At 46.7% G+C, this 14377-nt stretch overlaps 1 protein-coding gene across 2 annotated transcripts in view; it reads right to left on the bottom strand.

Moving 5' to 3' along the window:
• Positions 1 to 14377, bottom strand: part of DMXL2 (Dmx like 2) — a 2078996-nt gene that overhangs the window by 835529 nt on the left and 1229090 nt on the right. For both annotated transcript variants that reach the window (XM_086958287.1, XM_086958289.1), the window contains exon 29: positions 11158 to 11339. In XM_086958287.1, coding sequence (XP_086814413.1) covers positions 11158 to 11339 — 182 coding nt within the window. The remainder of the gene's footprint in view (positions 1 to 11157; positions 11340 to 14377) is intronic.

Genomic DNA, 14377 nt, shown 5'->3' with positions numbered 1-14377 from the left:
CCTTGAGATTAGACGAGTTAGGTCTCACCCAGAGGCTCTGACAGATCTAATCATACCCATTCTCTCAGGCATCATCTCATAGAGGGATGACATCCCCTCAGAGAAGAGAGCATGAAGCTAAGATGAGGGAAGTGCATCTGAGGATTGAGAGGGAAGAACTTGCCCTTGCCAAAGAGAAACTTGCCTTTGCCAGAGAGCAGAAATTGAATGGGGTAGAACCCACTGGTGGCAGCATTATCCCTAGAGATAGAGACAGGAGTTTTGATAATAGACACCTGAGTAAAATAGTGCCCTCCTTTAAAGTAGGAGATGACATCCACAAATGGATGACTGCTTTGGAGAGAGCCTGCAAAGTACAGCAGGTACCCCAGTGTCAGTGGGCAGCTATATTGTGGCTCTCCTATGAAGGTAAAGGTAGAGACAAGCTCCTCACTGTTAGAGATGAGGATGCTGATGATTACCAAGTCCTGAAAAGTGCCTTGATTGATGGGTTTGACTTAACAACTGAACTGTACAGGTTGATGTTCAGAGACACCCAGAAAACTCAAGCTCAGGATTGGACTGACTTTGTTGATTGTGCCACTAAGGCTTTGGAAGGCTGGTTACTGGGAAGTAAAGTTACTGATTACACAGGATTGTATAATCTAATTATGAGAGAGCAAATCTTAAATAATTGTCAGAACCAGTTGTTGCATCAGCACTTGATTGACTCAGATCTGAACTCTCCCCAAGAATTGGGAAAGAAGGCAGACAGATGGGTCAGGACAAGGGTCAAGCAGCAGCAGCAGCAGCAGAACCAGGGTGGTGGCCAGAAGAAAGCAGACCAGAAGGGTAATAATGAGAATAAGCAAAATGACCATAAGTCTTCAACAGGGCCCCAACAATCTAAGGAGGGTGGGTCCCAGAATTCCTAAAAGAAGAAGAATGATGGCCAAAAGGAACCATGGTGCCAAAACTGAAAAAGTAAGACTCAATGGTTTAGTGAGTGCACCAGGAAAGGCACAGCTCCTACCACTACTGCCCCTAAGGCACCTTCACCCCCTAGTACAGTTAGTAGTGGTAGTGCACCCCCAAGGCTATAGTTGGGTTAACCCTGGGGACTGAGGTGGATTCTGACTTAGTTAGGATACCCACTCAGGCTGTTCTTGTTTGTACTGGGGACATGGATATGACCCCTACTGTACGTCCCAGTACTCTGGGCAAATAAAGACAGACACCTTTAATTAATGGAAAAATGGCCCAGGCCTACAGGGACACTTGTGCCAGTGTCACCATGGTGACATCAAACTTTGTGGACCCTGAACAGGTAATACTAAGTTCAGACTACCTAGTGACCAATGCTAGCAACGTCACTACCAATCACAGTATGGCAGTTGTTAACTTCTCCTGGGGAGGGGTAACTGGCCTCAAAAGGGTTGTAGTTAGTTCAGACCTCCCAGTGGACTGTCTGTTGGGCAATGAGTTGGAATCCTCCTTATGGTCAGATGTGGAGTATATGACTCATGTGGAAATGTTAGGTTTGTCAGCACATGTCCTTGCTGTGACTAGGTCACAGGCCACAAAATGCCCAGCTGAACAAGTGCTGGATCCTGGAACAATGGACCATACACTTCCCAAGAGAAAGAGCAGTAGGGTTAAGGCAGTGCCTTCCCCCCCTACCTCAAGGTGAGGATCAGCCCTCTCAGGAGGCTGACTCAAAGACCCCAGAAGGAACTATCCCAGAAGAGCTTGAACCTGAACAGGTTGAGTTTCTTGGGGCAGGGGGACCTTCCAGGGCAGCCTTGAGGCAGGCACAGTTAGACTGCTCTTCTCTTGAACCCCTCAGACAGCAGGCTGCTGCTGAGGCTGCAGGGAATGCTACAGGTACCCACAAGGTGTACTGGGATGATGGACTCCTATACTCTGAGGCAAGAGACCCCAAGCCTGGTACTACCAGGAGGCTGGTTATCCCCTTGTCTCTGAGAGGTTTCATTCTTACCTTAGCCCATGAGAATCCCCTTGCAGGTCAATTAGGCCATAACAAGACTTGGGAAAGACTTGCCCCACACTTTCACTGGCCTCATATGTCTGAAGACACTAAAGCATTTTGTCGCTCATGTGTCACTTGCCAAGCCAGTGGCAAGTCAGGTGGCACAACAAAGGCCCCCCTAATACCACTACCTGTGGTGGGGGTATCCTTTGAGAGAGTGGGGATTGACATTGTTGGACCAATGGATCCCTCAACAGCATCTGGGCACAGATTTATACTAGTGGTAGTGGATCATGCCACTAGGTACCCAGAAGCTATTCCCCTTAGGACCACTACAGCTCCTGTGGTGGCCAGGGCCCTACTTGGAGTTTTCTCCAGAGCGGGGTTTCCTAAGGAGGTTGTCTCTAACAGAGGTGCAAACTTTATGTCAGGATACTTGACTGACATGTGGAAGGAGTGTGGTGTAAATTACAAATTCACCACCCCCTTTCACCCACAGTGCAATGGGCTTGTGGAGAGATTCAACAAGACCCTAAAAGGGATGATAAAAGGGTTACCAGAAAAGCTTAGGCGAAGATGGGACATCCTTTTACCCTGCCTTCTGTTTGCTTACAGAGAGGTCCCACAGAGGGGGGTTGGCTACAGCCCTTTTGAGCTTCTATTTGGGCATCCTTTAAGAGGGCCCTATGTCTTGTAAAGGAAGGATGGGAGTTACCTCTCAAAATGCCTACACTTGACATAGTGGACTATGTGCTTGGTCTCCGCTCCGGGATGGCAGAGTACATGGAGAAGGCATCTAAAAACCTTGAGGCCAGCCAAGAACTTCAAAAAGCTTGGCATGACCAAAAGGCTGTCCTTACTGTTTACCAGCCTGGACAGAAGGTGTCGGTGTTGGAGTCAGTGGCCCCAGCAGCTCTCCAAGACAAATGGTCTGGACCCCATACCATCATTGAACAAAAGGGAGAGGTCACCTACCTGGTGGACCTTGGAACTCCCAGGAGCCCTCACAGAGTACTTCATGTGAACAGGCTCAAGGCATTTGTTGGCAGGGAGGACATGGGCTTGCTCATGGCCACAGATGAGGGACAGGAGGAAGATAGTGACCCTCTCCCAGACCTGCTCACTCAGAACCCTGATGATGGGTCAGTAGATGGTGTGGTCTTTTCGGACAGCCTCTCTGAACATCAGCAAAAGGATTGCAAACAAGTTCTTCAATCCTTTAGACAAATGTTCTCTCTGACACCCAGTCAGACAAACTGGTGCACCCATGAGGTGGACACTGGTGACAGTCTGCCTATAAAGAGTAAAATCTACAGGCAACCTGACCACGTCAGGGACTGCATAAAGCAAGAAGTACAAAAGATGTTGGAATTGGGAGTCATTGAACCCTCAGAGAGCCCTTGGGCTAGTCCTGTAGTTCTAGTGCCTAAACCTCACACCCAGGATGGTAAGAGGGAGATGAGGTTTTGTGTAGACTACAGGGGTCTCAATGCTGTCACTAAGACAGATGCCCACCCAATACCAAGACCAGATGAAATCATATATAAATTGGCTTCTGCCAAATTCTTGAGTACATTTGACCTGACAGCTGGTTATTGGCAAATCAGGTTAGCTGAGGATGCCAAGGCCAAAACAGCATTTTCTACGCCAGGAGGTCATTACCAATTTGTGGTGATGCCCTTTGGTTTGAAAAATGCACTTGCCACTTTTCAAAGGTTGATGAACTAAGTTCTCACTGGGTTGGATGACTTTTGTGCAGCATATCTAGATGATATTGCTGTCTTTAGCTCCACCTGGGAGGATCACCTGATCCACCTGAGGAAAGTTTTGGGGCCCTGCAAAAAGCAGGCCTCACTATCAAGGCTACTAAGTGCAGATAGGGCAGAGTCAGGTTGTGTACCTGGGCCACCTTGTAGGTGGAGGCCAGGTTCAACCATTGGAGAGCAAGATACAGGCCATAAAGGACTGGGCTCCTCCAACCACCCAGACACAGGTCAGAGCTTTCTTGGGCCTTTCTGGTTACTACAGGAAATTTGTTAGAAATTATGGGACAATTGTGACCCCTCTTAATGACCTGACAAGTAAGAAAATGCCAAAGAAAGTTCAGTGAACAGCTAGCTGTCAAAAGGCATTTGATGACCTAAAGCAGGCCATGTGCACTGCACCTATTCTAAAGAGTCCAGACTACTCCAAACCATTCATTGTCCAAACAGATGCTTCTGAGTTGGGTGTGGGAGCTGTTCTATCTCAACTGAATATTGATGGTCATGACCAGCCCTTTGCTTTTATAAGTAGAAGTCTGACCCCTAGAGAGAAACGTTGGTCAGCTATTGAGAGGGAGGCCTTTGCTGTGGTTTGGGCCCTGAAGAAGTTGAGGCCATACTTGTTTGGAACTCACTTCAAGATTCAGACAGACCATAAGCCCCTCTTGTGGCTAAATCAGATGAAGGGTAAAAACCCCAAACTTCTTAGGTGGTCCATTTCCCTACAGGGGATGGACTTTACAGTGGAGCACAGACCAGGGACTGACCATGGCAATGCAGATGGTCTCTCCAGGTATTTCCACCCACCCTTGGATCACACCGGACATCTTCCTCCTGGCCGCCTGCAGCATCTTAATCTTACAGGCTCCATAGACTTCAACACGAGAACCCGACACGACTTCGCACCTATGCACCCGCAGCCCGTGGGTGAGGTAACAAGAGCATTTCGGTGCTCAAGGGTAGATTGACTCTCCTAGTGTCCAGTTCCACAGTCGTTTTAGTCCTATCTAGTCAGGATTGTCCGCACTCACCTTTTTCTTGAACTGTACTGTCCATTGACGTTGTTATGCATCTCGCGTGTGAGTTCACACTCTGCACACGCATTCTGTGGGCCTCCTATTACTTACCTAAATTCAGGATATTGTAGTCTCCGCGATCCTACAGCCTCTGGACAGCTCCATTTCCTTTATCGACTTTCACATTCCACTTACTTAGTATATGGTTTGTCGTGCCCCTAGGGCACCATTGTAATTTGTGCAACTTAACGTATTTTTCTTAAGAGTCTTGTCATGTGCTTAGCCCTCTGATCTCATAAAGAGTTTAGAGGTGTATGTTAGTTAATAAATATCTGTTTATTTTCATAACTACCTGTGTGGTGTCCTTTCATTTGGTATTCAAGGGGTTATATGTGGTAAAACAGCTGGCTTCACATGCCAAAAGAGTTTAGCCTAAGACTGCTTTGTCCATGCTACCATTAGGATAGCTGGTCTATAAGGTTGACTTACAACCAATCACCATAAGGGTTGTTTGGACTGATACAAGGTGATCACTAGAACTAGTGAGCATCATATATCAGGCCAACTTCTCACACATAGCTTTTCTGCACCAGAAACACAGAGCCATGATAAAAACCAACACTGGTGCCATGAAACTAGGGCCCTGAAAAGGGCTGACATTAACCCTAGATATCGGTTCGCAGAACGGGGAGGAAGGGTGGGGCGGTAAGGAATCTAATACTAACTACTGTTTCTTACAGATATATCGTTACCGAAGGTAAGTAACTTGTGCATCTGAAAGAAATAGGTTAGTATTAGATTCCTTACCTTAAAATAGATACCCCAGCAATACCAACCCCGGTGGTGGGTCTGCGAACCAATGACCACAACAGAAAGTCTTGGAGAGCGGAACGGCCAAAGAAGCCATCTTTCCGGACTTGGCTGTCCAGGCAGTAGTGTCTTGCAAACGTGTGCAGCGAGGCCCACGTAGCTGCCTGACAGATGTCCTGCAAGGGGAATCCCCGACCCAGGGCATAGTAGTCGCCGTGGCCCGACTGGAATGGGCCCTCAGCCCAACAGGAGGCTCCTTCTTAGCCAAAGAGTAGCATACCTTGATGCACAACACGACCCACCGAGAGATGGTCCGCCTGTGCACCGCCCGACCTTTCTTAGCGCCCATGTAACCAACAAAGAGTTGGTCATCCACCCGGAACTGGCGTGTGTGATCCAAATAGAATGAGAGCGCACGTTTTGGGTCCAGACGGTGGAGCCTCTCTTCCTCCTTCGAGGGATGCGGAGGCGGAAAGAAGGTGGGCAAGGTGTTTGACTGCCCGATGTGGAAGGCTGTGACTACCTTGGGCAGGAAAGAGGGTCGCGTTCGCAACACAACTTTGTCCGGATGCACAGAAAGGAAAGGAGGTATAGAGGAAAGAGCCTGGAGCTCACTCACCCTCCTGGCAGAGGTGATGGCAACCAGGAATGCAGTCTTTAGAGTAAGGAGACGAAATGGACAGTTATGAAGTGGCTCGATAGGAGCGCACGTAAGATAAGTCAGAACAAGGTTCAAGTCCCACTGAGGCATCACGAAAGGGACAGGAGGAAGCATACGAGTGATGCCCTTCAAAAACCTATTTACAACTGGGGAATTGAACAAAGAGGGCTGATCAGGGAGCCTTAAGAAGGCGGAAATAGCAGAGAGGTAGCCCTTGATAGTGCCCAGAGCAGAGCCCTGCTGGGCAAGAGAAAGTAGAAAGAAGAGAACCTCTGAAAGAGGGGCAGAAAGGGGATCCACAGCCTTTTCTGGGCACCATGCCACAAATTTGTTCCACCTGCAGGCGTATACCGATTTTGTGGAGGGAGGCCTGGCTGCCAGAATCACATTGCATACTTCAGGAGGCAAGTCAAATGGCCTCAACTGCCGCCGCTCAATCTCCACACATGTAAGTGGAGACTGGAAAGGCTCGGGTGGAGGACCGTCCCCTGCTGCTGCGACAGAAGGTCCTCCTGAAAAGGCAGACGAATCGGGGGATCGACAGACATTCTGAGAAGCTCAAGATACCAGTATCTTCGTGCCCAGTCCGGAACCACAAGGATAACTTGGGCCCGGTCGCGTCTGATCTTCTTCAGCACTCTGGGCAGAAGTGGTATAGGCAGAAAGGCATACAACAGACCGCAGCTCCACTCGCGACGAAAAGCGTCTCCGAGCGAGTGCCGCCTTGGAAATTCCAACGTGCAGAACTGATGACATTGAGCGTTCTCTTCTGTGGCGAATAGATCTAACCAAGGCTCTCCCCACTGCTGAAAGAGGCCTTGCACCACGTCCGAGTTCAGACGGCATTCGTGATCCATCATGCACCGACGGCTGTGTTCGTCCGCCCTGGCGTTCAGGGAACCTGCCAGGTGTTGAACCACCAGGGTCACACCCTGATGTTCCAGCCACTGCTAGAGGCGCAGAGCCTCCTGGCATAGGGTCCACGACCCCACCCGCCCTGTTTGTTGCAGTACCACATGGCGGTGGTGTTGTCCGTGAACACCTGCACTACACTCCCCTGGACAGAGGAGAGGAATACCTTCAGTGCAAGCCAGATCGCCTGAGCTGCAGAAGGTTGATGTGGAGTTGGAACTCCGCCGGAGACCAGAGGCCTCTGATCTCCGCCTTTCCCATGTGGTCCCGCCCAGTCCTGGAGGGACTCGTCTGTCACAACTACGTGCTCCGGTTAGGGTAGGGAGAGGGATCTGCGGCGTCGTGACCGAAGTCGCCGACGGCGCAGGGGCCGAAGCACCCGACGGCGCAGGGCCGAAGCCGCTGGCCTGCTTTGGCTCCCAGACGGGTCCGCGGGGCCCGAAGGCACCTCGACGGAACCTGACGGAGGGAAGGGCAACCTCATGGCCATGAGGAAGGAGCTAATCTCCTCCGGCGCTGCGTTCAGCCCAGGGACCAGCGGGTTTGGAGCTGGACGCTGCACTTGCGGCTCCAGTGGAGCCGCGTAGACGGTGTCGCCCGAACTCCCGGCCGCGTTGCGCGAGCGTTGGGGGAGTCAGAAGAGCGATGTCGCTTCTTCGACTTCTTGCGCCTCAATAAGATTTTGATTCAGAAAAGGGGGTGGTGATGAACAGAGTGTCCGAATTAAGCAGACCACTCTTACCCAGTCCAAAGATCAGGGCTTGATCCATCACCGTTATTTATCTCACTGCACCATCCCAGCTCAGAACCTGGCTATATGCAAATCAGTCTGTCCCTGGCCCAGTGCATCATGGGAACAGGGCAGACTAAACTACCAAGCCAATTCTTCACCAGAAAGGAGACAAGCTACCGGGGACCGGTTTCTGGCATTTCAGCCTTCTTCGGCCCGGCTTGCTTGAATCCTGATGGTGCAGTGAGAAAGGGACTCATGTCTGAGTATACCCTGCCACACCTACAGTGGCCAAAAACGATTCAGAAAAGGGGGTGGTGATGAACAGAGTGTCCGAATTAAGCAGAACACTCTTACCCAGTCCAAAGATCAGGGCTTGATCCATCACCGTTATTTATCTCACTGCACCATCCCAGCTCAGAACCTGGCTATATGCAAATCAGTCTGTCCCTGGCCCAGTGCATCATGGGAACAGGGCAGACTAAACTACCAAGCCAATTCTTCACCAGAAAGGAGACAAGCTACCGGGGACCGGTTTCTGGCATTTCAGCCTTCTTCAGCCCGGCTTGCTTGAATCCTGATGGTGCAGTGAGAAAGGGACTCATGTCTGAGTATACCCTGCCACACCTATAGTGGCCAAAAACGATTCAGAAAAGGGGGTGGTGATGAACAGAGTGTCCGAATTAAGCAGACCACTCTTACCCAGTCCAAAGATCAGGGCTTGATCCATCACCGTTATTTATCTCACTGCACCATCCCAGCTCATAACCTGGCTATATGCAAATCAGTCTGTCCCTGGCCCAGTGCATCATGGGAACAGGGCAGACTAGACTTGGTATTTACACAAGTACGTTCAGCTCTGAAGATGCTGCTGCCGGCTGAAGCACCTCAGTCAGGAGGTTAGTCCTGACTGCCACCGTAGGAAGCTCAAGGCCCAAGGCCTCAGCCGTGGATAGAAAAGGGGTAAGGGAATCGTTGTTAATTTCCCCAAAATTCCTCCTCAATACCCACTTGGTGTAATCAGGCTGTGGGCCGATGGGGGAGGGGAAAGAGAAGTCAAGGGGAACGGCGAAATGATCCGACCATGACAAGGGAAGGGGGATGCCGGTCTGGAGGCGGGAGTCGTTACTAAATACCCCATCCAAGATGTGACCAGCTAAATGGGTGGGACTAGTCACTAATTGTGACAGGCCGCACGAAGCTAAGGAGTCCAACAGATGGATAGTGTCAGGGGAATTATGATTTTCCAAATGGAAATTAAGATCTCCTAAAATAGTTAGACTAGGTCTGTCAATATAGGGCTCAATAATCTTAAGAAGTTCTAAGCTAAAAGCAGACCTAAGGCCAAGAGGTCTATAGATCAGTATCCCAGTAAATGAGATCGTGGGGGAGGGATTCAGAGTGAAATGCATCGCCTGAAGATGTTCGAGCGAGGAGGGCAGATGGACAGTCCGACATTTTATGGAGTTATGGTACAGTATCCCCAAGCCTCCTCCCACTCGACCCACTCTGTCCATTCAGGCCAGAGAGTACCCTTCAGGGATGGCATTTAACAGGTCAGGTTCAGACGAGTCTGTGGCCCATGTTTCAGTATTAAAAGCCCAGGAGGGTTTTCTCTGTGAAATAAAATCCCTAAAGGAGATGTTATTTTTGACCAGCGAGCGGGAATTAATAAGGAAACCCGTATGAACAGTGGTGGACGAATGGGGTGGCATATAGGGAGGACGGCAAAAAAATTGCCGTATCAGAGGCTTTACGCTGGGTAGTGGTGTCATTACATCCGCAGACTAAAGTGGTTGCAAACGTTTCAGGGGCAAAGGTGTAATGGCAGGGCAGTTTAGGTGGTTTAAGCGCTCGCAGAACAGAAAAAGAGTATAGGGGTTCACCTGGGGTATAGGGAGGCAAGGGGGCAGCATGCCTGGGCCCTGGCGCCTCCTTGTCGCTGACGGGCGCAGACGGGCTGGACTGTGGCTCGACTTCGGCGCGAATGCGGCGTGACCGCTGATCGCTTCCGCTGCGTGGAGCCATGATTAGTTGTTTAAGTACTGGCGACTAGAGCGCCGATCCAAGAGTGCCGAACGTAAGATGGCCGCCGCCGATTTGCACAGCCCCGGAGCCTCAGCCATTCAATCGGCCGAGAGCCGCCCGGGATGCCTGAGTAAGAGGATTTAAAAATGATCATCGGCGGGACAAAGTGCAAGGTGCTAGAAGGTCCGTGCCACAGCCGATTGTGATAGTAAGCAGAGCGTCACGATAAAATCCGTGAGCGCTAAGTGACAGGGAGGGGGGGGGGGGAACGGACACAAAGGAGCAACAAACAGGAACAAGATAAAATATTTAAAAAGCGCTATCTGCTCAAGTGACTCCCGGCTTCCGCCTCAGGAGAAATGTGAGCAGCAATCTCGCAATTTGTGGACTGGGAGTTCACCACTGTCTGTCAGGTGCCTTCAATTCCCTCCAAGTTGGGATATGCATCTCGTAGATATGCCAGGAGGTAATCCGCACATTATGATGTAAGGGAATACCTAATAGTCAGTGGTATACCTAATACCCCAATTCGAGCCCTTTGCTATAAGAAGAAAGGCTAATTGCTCCATGGCCAGGGCAAACAACAAAGGTGAGAGGAAGCTGGCTTGTCTGGTGCCCCACATACCAGTCAGTGCTTCAATGAGACATGATCAGCATGTACTCTCATTAGCTGGGTCTGGTGGCTTAGTGGACCAATGTGTTCACAATTGGGGGGTGTGGTGCTGTGTTTGACCTCATGGTCACAAGTTCAAATCCCGGCAGGCCCACTCAGCCATTCATCTTACAGAGGTCGATAAAATGAGTACCATTGACTTGGGTAACAATAAACATCTGGTATTCAGCGCCAAGATACCCTTCTGTGTCAACATGCGCTTTACAAATATATGTTATGTTACTCTTTTTTTTTTTATTTGAGTACAGTAGCCTAATCTATTACAATATGCCAGTTCTAAAGCCTGTTAAGAAACCTCTGTGCTTTTATATCTTTCAGTAGAATCATTTTAATTTGTAACACTTTGGTTGTTCTTTAGGAGGAGTGGGTGAGAAATTAAAGGAGCACCAAAGTGATCAGCAAACAAATTTCAAAGGCAAATCTATTTTTGTAAAAAATGAGCTAGCATCAATATGCAAAGGTAGGATGGCAAGCAAGGAAACCTGTGTATTCATTTTAATGTGGCAGTTATTTCAGCTTTTTTACAAAGGCCAGTGTTAATTTTGAAACAACCGGCAATCAGTGACTTTGCTATATTGAGTTAAGAATTACCTACCTTTGCCAGAAAATAGTCCCACATACTGAGTTCCGGTGGGATGAATTTTTCTTTATATGTTGGCCTTTCCACAGGCACTGGTGGAGGAGCTACTGTATCTTTTACTGGTCGTCCAGGCACAAGCATCCTCATGTTAAATCGACGACGGTGTTTATCCATTTCTTCAGATGGTGCAGGAGGTGCTAAATGTAATGAATTTAGTTTAGTTTATTTAAATATAGCTAAATATTCACCACAAATGCATTCACATGGTAACAAACAGGTGGCTTTTGGGAAACCAATTATACGCAGTCTTGTATCTAATCATCAAATTACGTGGTACAATTGCAACCATAACACCTGAAGATAGACTATTAACAATTCTTAGCAATTATGCTGAAAGAAAATTGGATGACGTTTTAGAAATGTACATTGCACGCCACTCTTAGGCAGTTCATGGGTTCAAGGATATAGCCAGTCACGCAGAAAAAAAATGACAAACTACTCAGTGCCACGTGCAAATCAATATACTAAAAAAATGGTTTATGTATAGACTAAGAGAAGTGAAATATTATTAAAATATTAGTGAATCGAAAGTGTAAACAAACAGGTCTTGCTGAGAACGAACAGGCTACATGTTTTTGTTATAAACAGGTTAAAAATACAAAAAATGTACTATTCATCACCTAAATAGTTTTGTTATAACCAATGTTTTGGCTACTCACAAAACAGTTTCACATGGAAGTAAATTATATTATATGTTATGTGAGCTTTAAAGGTAGAGGATTAAGAAAAGGATTGGTAAAACATCAATATCAGGAATTCAACTGCAAATCTGATTAGGGTTGGTTTTCATCTTACTTTTGAATTCCAGGAGGTTTTGCGGTTTCTCTTTGCATTTCCACAACATCTCAAACATTTAGATTTAGGGATGCACTCCATGAATTTGCTGGTTGACCTCAGAGATTAAAAAAAAAAAAAATAGGGTCCTTTTGCAACTGAGTGGTGCCCAAAGTGGAGCAACTTACTTTAAGTGCGCTCACCAACTGGAAACTAGAATATAGAGTGCCTTTCTGGAGTAACAGGTTATCTTTAAATTAGGTACCTCTTTACTTTAGGTACAGTAACGTTGAGGCTGGTGCATTTTGCAGACATTGAAGTCTGACCAGCAGGTTATTATTATTCGCCACCAGTTAGGCACCATTAGGGAAGCAAGAATGGGATATTTCAGCTTCTAGGTTGGACTGGATTTTTTATGGAAATAGCAGATAGCCAAGGATTTTCTTCAAAAGTTGTAGATGGTACACACATATGCATAAAATCTTGGAAATGTGTTCTATGATTGACTATTCCTTTCTATCCATATCATGAAATGTATTTTTAGGGAAGGTGCAGGGTGCGAAGACCTAGAGAAGAGTGATTTCTTCAGACCAGATAGTCAGGTGTGCTAACACCAACATGATCTTCATTTTGTTGGGTTTCATTTTCTTTATTTATTGCGTGTCTAGCTATAAATGTCGAACAGAAAGGTACCTAAACTAGACATATCTTTGTAGCTAGTTGAACTGATTTTAAAGTTGATGAGATTAAATTCATTAACATAGAGGCAACACAGGATATTTGCAGTCAAACAGCCTCACTAGGGGGACTAGGAAGATATTAAAGAGCAGAGCTTAGTACATCCTACTGGAAGATTCAACTATCAAAAGGACTCTAGCTGAATGTATAGTTTGCTAAGCATATTCACTGTGATCTTCCTCCAGAAAATATGCAGGGGAGATTACAGTCATGTAAGGGCTGACATCTGAAGTCATTCAGTTTGTTGTGAATGATATTATGGTTCATCGTGTGGATTGATTCTGACACTGGTACAATAAGATCGGGACACCCACCACCGCTCTTGTCTGCTATAAAAAGTCATAGTTCATAACTGCTATGGCACTGAATTCTGTGCTGTAGGTGGCACAAAAGCCTTCTTTGTGATTATCCAAGATAATATTTATTGCACTATATGAATGTAGTTGGCTTATTACTACTGGTGCTAAAACCTTTTAAAATCCCTTACAAAGGCACACCTTAACTCAATTATGGCCCTATTTTTTACAAAAGAGTTTTTGGTATATGCCATTTTAGAAACTGGCTGTGGAAACAGTGTGTCAAAAATGATCAATGTATCTTTAAAACATAATTAAATGTAAATAAATGGTATGACAATACCCAGACCAACCCCATAAGAAAAGACCCAATGTTCTGATGAAGCAAATGGATGAAAGGTATGGTAATCCCAAGTCAAGATTTAAGTAGTAAGACCAAATGGTCTGTTGAATTACACAGTTAAGTGAAACAGAAATCACTGGTATATAAAGCCAGTAGTGAAAATGCATATAACCCTTACAGATCAAATTGTTAACAGAGGGGGGGGGGGCTGTTAAGGAATCTATGGTTAGACTGTGTCTCTCTCAGATAATACATTACTGTTCATCTGATAGATACATCGATCTGCAGATTCCTTAACTTTAGAATGAAATACCAAAGCTATACCCACCTAGAAGTGGGTCTTCGAAGTAATCCAACAAAAGCTATTAAAGAAATCCAGCTGGTCAAAATTAACCATTGACCAGGCTTACATAGGAATTAAAGGAGAAAGAGCATGACTCTCCAAAAAACCGAGGCAATGACCATCGACAATGTAAATAAGAAACAACCCCGCAGGCACAGGAAAACCAAAGCCTCAAGGGTAACAGGATAATACCTTGTCAAAAATCAGACAATATAATTTAACCCCCGAATGGTAAATGAGTCCTTGGACTAAAAAGGCAAAGGGAACGCCATAAACTCGCATTCTCAAGACCAGTAAGAATTACCTGCAGGAAATCTGTTCTGATAATCCCAAAAACGAAAGGCTTCTAAAATCCATTCCCATTAAAACCAAGATGAATAAAACCATTCATTGCAAGGTCGGGAATATCAATTCAAGTTATCAAGACAGATGAACACCCTAGTGTATCTCTAAAACAAAGAACCCCGCCCCCCTTTTTTAAAGAAAACAACCACCTATAGGTTCACACAATGCATAGTGCCCATAAAGGTGAAAAGATGGCAATTAAACAGATATGTATCTGTTATAAATATTGATCAATGGTACCCAGATTTATATATAGAGGTTCAAAGCATACATATAGATCCCTCCGAAACAAGTACAGCGAAGAGAGAAGCAATTGCATCTCTCTCTCTATATATA

Source organism: Lissotriton vulgaris, chromosome 2_1 (assembly GCF_964263255.1).
Source record: "Lissotriton vulgaris chromosome 2_1, aLisVul1.2, whole genome shotgun sequence".
Lineage (NCBI taxonomy): Eukaryota > Metazoa > Chordata > Amphibia > Caudata > Salamandridae > Lissotriton > Lissotriton vulgaris.
This window is presented reverse-complemented; position numbering and strand designations above follow the sequence as displayed.